Source organism: Anoplopoma fimbria, chromosome 14 (genome assembly GCF_027596085.1).
Source record: "Anoplopoma fimbria isolate UVic2021 breed Golden Eagle Sablefish chromosome 14, Afim_UVic_2022, whole genome shotgun sequence".
In the NCBI taxonomy this organism is placed as follows: Eukaryota; Metazoa; Chordata; class Actinopteri; order Perciformes; family Anoplopomatidae; genus Anoplopoma; species Anoplopoma fimbria.
Genome location: NC_072462.1, coordinates 21,004,647 through 21,014,391, shown reverse-complemented (window position 1 = coordinate 21,014,391; position 9,745 = coordinate 21,004,647). Strand labels below are relative to the sequence as shown.

The 9,745-nt window shown below is 33.8% G+C and overlaps 1 protein-coding gene across 1 annotated transcript; it reads right to left on the bottom strand.

Annotated features, from left to right (window-relative positions):
* Positions 1-6,820: 6,820 nt before the first annotated feature.
* On the bottom strand, positions 6,821-8,947 carry LOC129102822 (uncharacterized). The gene is made up of 3 exons (XM_054613093.1): positions 8,855-8,947; positions 7,838-8,267; positions 6,821-7,283 (listed from the first exon to the last, which is right to left on the bottom strand). The coding sequence occupies exons 2-3, from the start codon at positions 8,149-8,151 to the stop codon at positions 6,821-6,823; spliced, it is 777 nt and encodes a 258-aa protein (XP_054469068.1). The 5' UTR covers positions 8,152-8,267; positions 8,855-8,947.
* Positions 8,948-9,745: the final 798 nt, after the last annotated feature.

Here is a 9,745-nt window from a genome sequence, read left to right as displayed (position 1 = left end):
AGCGGTGCAGTGACGTAATGTCATGATGTTTTCACGGATGCTTCAATGGACGGCTCATCCTCCTGTATACCGGTGTGCCGGATTACCGGTGTTTTTTACCGGTACCGGTGGACCCGCTCAACCTCCTCATAGCTAGCATAGCTAGAGGAGGTTGAGCCGTCTGGGAGCTACAGGAGCCGTTCCGGTAGAATCCCGGTGACCGGGAAATAGGTTCCGGAGATCACCGCGCATTGCATGCCGGGTTTTTTTATATATATATTTTTTTTTTTTTTTTTTTAAATTCAATAACTTTATTGAGACATTTGTTCATACATATAAAACACAATATATTTATATATATATGTATATATTTAAATTTTCAAGTTCTTATTTTTAAGATCTTAAATTGATGCCACGAAGGCTGCAATATCATCTATTATCTTTATTTAATGTTTTATTCTCTTTATTTAATGTTTTATTTTCTTTATTTAATGTTTAATTATCTTTATTTAATGTTTTATTTTCTTTATTTAATGTTTTATTTTCTTTATTTATTGTTTTATTTTCTTTATTTAATGTTTTATTATCTTTATTTAATGTTTTATTTTCTTTATTTTTTAATCTCTTTTTTAATGTCTTTATTTAATGTTTCATTTTCTTTATTTAATGTTTTATTATCTTTATTTAATTTTTCATTGTCTTTATTTAATGTTTCATTCTCTTTATTTAACGTTTCGTGTTTGTCACAGTAGCGGTGCAGTGACGTAATGTCATGATGTTTTCACGGATGCTTCAATGGACGGCTCATCCTCCTGTATACCGGTGTGCCGGATTACCGGTGTTTTTCACGGTACCGGTACCTGTGGACCGGCCGGGGCTCAACCTCCTATAGCTAGCATAGCTAGAGGAGGTTGAGCCGCCCGGGAGCTACAGGAGCCGCCGTCCCGGTAGAATCCCGGTGACCGGGAAATAGGTTCGCGATCACCGCGCATTGCATGCCGGGTAGATTATATTTTTTTTTTTTTTTTTTTTTAAATTCAATAACTTTATTGAGACATTTGTTCATACATATAAAACACAATATATTTATATATATATGTATATATTTAAATTTTCAAGTTCTTATTTTTAAGATCTTAAATTGATGCCACGAAGGCTGCAATATCATCTATTATCTTTATTTAATGTTTTATTATCTTTATTTAATTTTTTCATTATCTTTATTTAATGTTTTATTTTCTTTATTTAATGTTTTATTTTCTTTATTGTTTTTTATTTAATTTTCTTTATTTAATGTATTATTTTCTTTATTTATTTTTTATTTTCTTTATTTAATGTTTTAATATCTTTATTTAATTATCTTTATTTAATGTCTTTATTTAATGTTTCATTCTCTTTATTTAACGTTTCGTGTTTGTCACAGTAGCGGTGCAGTGACGTAATGTCATGATGTTTTCACGGATGCTTCAATGGACGGCTCATCCTCCTGTATACCGGTGTGCCGGATTACCGGTGTTTTTCACGGTACCGGTACCGGTGGACCGGCCGGCTCAACCTCCTATAGCTAGCATAGCTAGAGGAGGTTGAGCCGTCCGGAGCTACAGGAGCCGTCCCGGTAGAATCCCGGTGACCGGGAAATAGGTTCCGGCGATCACCGCGCATTGCATGCCGGGTAGGTATTATTTTTTTTTTTTTTAAATTCAATAACTTTATTGAGACATTTGTTCATACATATAAAACACAATATATTTATATATATATGTATATATTTAAATTTTCAAGTTCTTATTTTTAAGATCTTAAATTGATGCCACGAAGGCTGCAATATCATCTATTATCTTTATTTAATGTTTTATTCTTTATTTAATGTTTTATTTTCTTTATTTAATTTTCATTATCTTTATTTAATGTTTTCATTATCTTTATTTAATGTTTTATTTTCTTTATTTAATGTTTCATTTCTTTATTTAATGTTTTATTTTCTTTATTTAATGTTTCATTATCTTTATGTTTTATTCTCTTTATTTAATGTTTTCATTATCTTTATTTAATGTTTTATTATCTTTATTTAATGTTTCATTCTCTTTATTTAATGTTTCATTATCTTTATTTAATGTGTTTTAATATCTTTATTTTGTTTCATTTCTTTATTTAATGTTTTAGTCTTTATTTAATGTTTCATTTTCTTTATTTAATGTTTTATTATCTTTATTTAATGTTTTAATGTCTTTATTTAATGTTTCATTATCTTTATTTTTATTTAACGTTTCGTGTTTGTCACAGTAGCGGTGCAGTGACGTAATGTCATGATGTTTTCACGGATGCTTCAATGGACGGCTCATCCTCCTGTATACCGGTGTGCCGGATTACCGGTGTTTTTCACGGTACCGGTACCGGTGGACCGGCCAGCTCAACCTCCTATAGCTAGCATAGCTAGAGGAGGTTGAGCGCCTGGGAGCTACAGGAGCCGTCCCGGTAGAATCCCGGTGACCGGGAAATAGGTTCCGGCGATCACCGCGCATTGCATGCCGGGTAGATTTTTTATTTAATTATTTTTTTTTTATTTTTTTTTTTTTAAATTCAATAACTTTATTGAGACATTTGTTCATACATATAAAACACAATATATTTATATATATATGTATATATTTAAATTTTCAAGTTCTTATTTTTAAGATCTTAAATTGATGCCACGAAGGCTGCAATATCATCTATTATCTTTATTTAATGTTTTATTTTCTTTATTTATTGTTTTATTTTCTTTATTTAATTTTTCATTATCTTTATTTAATGTTTTATTTTCTTTATTTATTGTTTTATTTTCTTTATTTAATTTTTCATTTCTTTATTTAATGTTTTATTTTCTTTATTTAATGTTTTTTTCTTTTTTAATGTTTCATTCATCTTTATTTAATGTTTTAATTTTCTTTATTTAATGTTTTCATTTTCTTTATTTAATGTTTCATTCTCTTTATTTAATGTTTTATTTTCTTTATTTAATGTTTTAATATCTTTATTTAATTTTTCATTCTCTTTATTTAATGTTTTAATGTCTTTATTTAATGTTTTATTTTCTTTATTTAATGTTTCATTCTTTATTTAATGTTTTATTATCTTTATTTAATGTTATGTTTTGTTTGTCACAGTAGCGGTGCAGTGACGTAATGTCATGATGTTTTCACGGATGCTTCAATGGACGGCTCATCCTCCTGTATACCGGTGTGCCGGATTACCGGTGTTTTTCACGGTACCGGTACCGGTGGACCGGCCGGCTCAACCTCCTATAGCTAGCATAGCTAGAGGAGGTTGAGCCGCCTGGGAGCTACAGGAGCCGTCCCGGTAGAATCCCGGTGACCGGGAAATAGGTTCCGGCGATCACCGCGCATTGCATGCCGGGTAGATTTTTTTTTTATTTTTTTTTTTATTTTTTTTTTAAATTCAATAACTTTATTGAGACATTTGTTCATACATATAAAACACAATATATTTTTATATATATATGTATATATTTAAATTTTCAAGTTCTTATTTTTAAGATCTTAAATTGATGCCACGAAGGCTGCAATATCATCTATTATCTTTATTTAATGTTTTATTTCTTTATTTAATGTTTTATTTTCTTTATTTAATTTTTCATTATCTTTATTTAATGTTTTATTTTCTTTATTTAATGTTTTATTTTCTTTATTTAATGTTTCATTATCTTTATTTAATGTTTTATTTTCTTTCTTTATTTATTGTTTTATTTTCTTTATTTAATGTTTCATTTTCTTTATTTAATGTTTCATTATCTTTATTTAATGTTTTAATGTCTTTATTTAATGTTTCATTCTCTTTATTTAACGTTTCGTGTTTGTCACAGTAGCGGTGCAGTGACGTAATGTCATGATGTTTTCACGGATGCTTCAATGGACGGCTCATCCTCCTGTATACCGGTGTGCCGGATTACCGGTGTTTTTCACGGTACCGGTACCGGGTGGACCGGCCGGCTCAACCTCCTATAGCTAGCATAGCTAGAGGAGGTTGAGCCGCCCGGAGCTACAGGAGCCGTTTAGAATCCCGGTGACCGGGAAATAGGTTCCGGCGATCACCGCGCATTGCATGCCGGGTAGATTTTTTTTAAATTTTTTTTTTTTTAATTTTTTTTTTTTTTTTTTTAAATTCAATAACTTTATTGAGACATTTGTTCATACATATAAAACACAATATATTTATATATATATGTATATATTTAAATTTTCAAGTTCTTATTTTTAAGATTTAAATTGATGCCACGAAGGCTGCAATATCATTATTATTTTCTTTATTTAATGTTTTATCTTTATTTAAATGTTTTAATGTCTTTATTTAATGTTTTATTTTCTTTATTTATTGTTTTATTTTCTTTATTTAATCATTTTCTTTATTTAATGTTTTATTATCTTTATTTAATGTTTTATTTTCTTTCTTTATTTTGTTTTATTTTCTTTATTTAATGTTTCATTATCTTTATTTAATGTTTTATTTTCTTTATTTAATGTTTTATTATCTTTATTTAATGTTTCATTATCTTTATTTAATGTTTTATTTTCTTTATTTTTTTTTATGTTTTATTTTCTTTATTTAATGTTTTATTAATGTTTCTTTATTTAACTTTATTTAATGTTTTTCGTGTTTGTCACAGTAGCGGTGCAGTGACGTAGCGTCATGATGTTTTCACGGATGCTTCAATGGACGGCTCATCCTCCTGTATACCGGTGTGCCGGATTACCGGTGTTTTTCACGGTACCGGTACCGGTGGACCGGCCGGCTCAACCTCCTATAGCTAGCATAGCTAGAGGAGGTTGAGCCGTCTGGGAGCTACAGGAGCCGTCCCGGTAGAATCCCGGTGACCGGGAAATAGGTTCCGGCGATCACCGCGCATTGCATGCCGGGTAGATTTTTTTTTTTTTTTTTTTTTTTAAATTCAATAACTTTATTGAGACATTTGTTCATACATATAAAACACAATATATTTATATATATATGTATATATTTAAATTTTCAAGTTCTTATTTTTAAGATCTTAAATTGATGCCACGAAGGCTGCAATATCATCTTTATTTATTATCTTTATTTAATGTTTTATTCTCTTTATTTAATGTTTTATTATCTTTATTTAATGTTTTATTTTCTTTATTTAATGTTTTTTTTTAGTTTTTATTTAATTTTTAATGTCTTTATTTTCATTTTCTTTTTATCTTTCTTTTAATGTTTTAATGTCTTTATTTAATGTTTTATTTTCTTTCTTTATTGTTTTATTTTCTTTATTTAATGTTTCATTATCTTTATTTAATGTTTTATTTTCTTTCTTTATTGTTTTATTTTCTTTATTTAATGTTTCATTATCTTTATTTAATGTTTTATTCTCTTTATTTAATGTTTTATTTCCTTTATTTAATTTTTCATTATCTTTATTTAATGTATTATTTTCTTTCTTTATTGTTTTATTTTCTTTATTTAATGTTTTATTATCTTTATTTAATATTTTCATTTAATTTTTCATTTTATTTAATGTTTTAATGTCTTTATTTAATGTTTCATTTTCTTTATTTAATTTTTCATTATCTTCATTTAATGTCTTTATTTAATGTTTCATTCTCTTTATTTAATGTTTTATTATCTTTATTTAATGTTTCATTCTCTTTATTTAATGTTTCATTCTCTTTATTTAATGTTTTATTCTCTTTATTTAATGTTTCATTATTTTTATTTAATGTTTTATTCTCTTTATTTAATTTTTCATTATCTTTATTTAATGTTTCATTCTCTTTATTTAATTTTTCATTCTCTTTATATATATCTAACTACAAATGTCAGTGATGACTCATCACTGACATTTGTAGTTAGATATCGTAAGTCTGGTCAATTAAAATTGTCTCATTCTTACAAGAGCCATTTCTGGGCTTCTATTCGTGCGTTCAGTCTTGTAACGGTAAAAGTTTGAGATTTCGGAAAACACCTATTCTTCTGCTAGTGAAAAATAAAAGACAACATACCCCTCTCATATCTGTCCTTTAAATTCAGGGCTACAGCCAGCAGACAGTTAGCTTAGCTTTGTACAAAAAACAGGATGCCTCTCTGTCAAATTGTAATAAAAAACAAAACAAAAGTATAAAACAATAATTTGCCAATTTACATGCAGTTATGTATCAAGCTATTTTTTTAACCACGACCGGTAACTTCCTGGATTCTCTATTGGTTGCCTGGCAACTGCTTGGAGCCTTCTCATCTAATCTCTTCTCATCTAAATATCCTCCAGAATGTCAAACTATTTCTTTAGAATAATGAGCTGATGTAATTAATCAAATGAAGTTGGTAAAAACCTTGCTAGCTAATTAGCATACTTCCTAGCATGCACTGTATTGTAGCTAAAGTTCTCCTGAAAGCCTACTGTTTTCAAATTTAAGGACATTTACATGATAGAGGTATCTCTGACCCAATTTCAAATATAGCAAACCATTAACTTTCTTATTTACCGCCAGAACAAGTTTCAGAATAGAAGTTGTAAAAGGTCTTTGGGAGAGACACTTCCACTGTGGGACTGTCACGCAGTGTTTCCACCAGTCTGAATAAAGAGACAACTCCATTCTCCAGCGGACCGAAACATATTTACAGATGTTTTACTCCTAACTGCCATTTTCTTGCAGAGGTCTGGCACAAAGTCCAGTATTTCTTAAAAAGAGTATAGTCTACTGCATACATACAGCATAAAGCACTCTCACCAAACAATCAACCATCTTTGGATGATAATCAGTTCAGCAGCAGCGGTTTTGGTAACCACTGGCATGTTGACGTCTCCAGTCAAGTTCTTCCTCAAAGGTCAGAGAGGAGTGCTCAAAAAGGATGACTTTTGATTGGTTGGAGAGGCTGGAGAGCCTGGAAGGCCTGAAAGCTCCGATCCGAGAGTACACATCCGCTTCTGAGCAGGCGCCCCACGACAGGTGAGGGCTGGGTGGGGTGTAGTGGATCGCAGGCAGCGGGAGAGGGAAGGCCAGGACGGGAAGTGTTGGGGTGAGAGGAGGTGGCGTGCGGAGCAGTGGTGGAGGCAGGACGGGAGGTGGGGGAGCGGCAGAGGGGGCGGAACAGGCACTGGTGGGGGCGGAAGCGGGGCGATGACAGCGTGTGTCACCGGGGTAACGTTTTGGACGGGTGGTGTGGCCTCAGGGACCGTCCCTTTCTTGGCTGGCAGGTCCTGACACGATGCACTGTGTTTGAGGGTGTAGGTGGCGGAGTGGTAGAAGCTGTAGTACTCTAGCGCGTGCCTCGCCCTGGCCAACATCAGCCTGCAGGACACAACAAAAAAACACAAGTCAGCACAAATTTTATTTTCCCTTTATTTTACACATAGACTGTATATAAGACAGTATATATGGCGTAGTCACCGTGGCTTTACCGATTGTATTTGAAGCCTTGAGTTTGGCATTTTGGCCGTTGCCATCTTGTTTTTTTGCAACCAGAAGTTACACAAGAGGGTGGAGTTTATGCAACGGATAGCTGAATAAGACATTTTTAGTCAACAAAAAAGTTACAATTAACTTTCATGAAGCCCAAAACACACTGCGAAAGGTTGAAGTTGTAAACGAAAAATACACGAAAACACAGACAACTCCGAGACCAGACCAAGTGAATGTTTGTGTCTTAACCATAGAGCCGGTATTGTAATATCTGAAAGCTACCACTGAAAGCTAATCCGGCATGAATTATTCTTTGATAAAAAAAATAAAAAAAAAAGCTGTGAAGAACTAACAGTAAAGAGGGTGTAAACAGCAGAAAGGATTTGATCTCATTAGATATAGATTGAGTTGGTTTCTTACAACATGTATTGCTCTGCACACACCTGTGTCTTAGCTGAAAGAGTTTGTACAGCAGCAGCAGGATTAAAGCTCCAGCTAGAGTCACCAGAAGAACAGCCACCCTCGCATCCAAGCTCCAGCATGACCTCCCGGCAGGTCCGGGTGAGCTGCAGCTCCCGGGGGGCTGTGGTGTCTGGAGGGGTTCCTCCATACCTCGCTTAGGATTGATGATGGCCTGGACCAAGACGGGCCGGAGGGTGTCCAGCAGGATTGGGTGTCGGCTCCTGAGTACAGCGGTCTCAGGCTGGGGAGGGATCTGAAGAGAGGTGCTGCTTGTTACCTGATGACCTACCGACATCGCTGCCAGGTTTGATCCAGAGGGGATGAGTGTCGTTTGATGAAACACACTCTTGAGAAGTGTGAGCAGGTGTCTGCAAGGAAGCGGCTTCAGATGGCTTTAATTGCCAGAATGCTCTGTAACATAAAAGGCTGCCATCACTGCACGTTTCAAAATGAAGCGTCAAACATAAGATAAAGACAAATCTGGCTTTTGTTTCGTTTTCCATCTGTACCCTATATCTTTAACTATGTCTGTTTGGTGGATGGGGCTGATACGGAGTGTACAGTGGGATTTTAGAGCTTTTGCTCTGAAAACAGCTGCCTGCTGTGGCCGAAAAACAACTCTATGAGAGCAGTGAGAGTGAACCAAACAAGTTGTGGGGCGGACAGCTTAACAATGATCTAAAACTCACAAACTTCATTAGGCCAAGGGGAGCTGCAGATTCAGATGAACGGGTTATTTCCTAGGTCCAAGCGTACCTTTAAATTATTATGATTTTATGGACAATCGTGCACTAAATGCTATTAATCACGCTTTATTTCAATTTCACTGTTGTTGTTAGACATGTATTTAAACATTTGTATTGATCTCAGTGTTTTAAAATCTGTGATTACAGATAAAAAATTGATTTACTGTCTATCAGGTGGACAAATATAGGACACCAAACAAAATGCTACTCACGTGAGGTTTGTCTGAAAATACTATCAAAATTGAAACTTACTTCATTCAAATGTGATGGCGTTGTAGTGGGCACATTCAAAATAGAACAAAAAAGAATAACAGAACACAACAAAGCGCTGGTTTAAAAACTGAGTGGCTATCCAGGACCAAATGCAAAATCCTGAGCACACCCCAATGGGAGGAAGCCAGTGAAAACAGCAGGAAACAGTGCACTTCCCTAACACAGTATACAGAAATGTGATTGGAGAACACTTCCTATCGCCATGGATACAGGAAACTGGTCAAGGATGTCTTTTTTTTTTCAAGGTCTACATTTTGAGTTGAGTGTGTTGGTCTGAAGAAAACACACACGTGAGCACACACAAACTCAGATTAGTACTGTTCCACATGGTCTACTTAGAAAAGAGAAACTTATTATTAGTCTTTCAGACAAGCTGTAATCCTTGCTATATAATATTATTGCACATCATCCATCCACATAAGATATAAAAAGCAAATTAAGCTGGAAAAGTAGGATGAAAGTCAAAAACTTGAGCTACAAAAAGAAGTCTTGTTTTAAGGCTTCTTTACTTTGATAAACCAGGAAACAAAACACCAAATAGTGTCTATAAAGTAGTAGAGCCGCACATACAGATCTGACCTTCAGATTCTGAGCTTTATCTGGAGGGAAAATCCAAATTATTTTTACAAAAGCATTATCAAAGTGAAATGGAAATGGTTGTTTCAGTGCCACCGACGCAGCCCACATTAGTCCCTGGCTGTACCAGTGCAGGTCAACGGATGCAGAGAGATGGTGGCTGCCGTGAAAGGCTGGCCGCTATCTGATTGAGCCAGTATTCAGGGGACGAATAAATGACACGCGGGGAACAGAAAGAGGCCAGCGCGGACGCAAGTCCAGCTCTCATTTATCTGTCTAATAAGTTTTGATGGT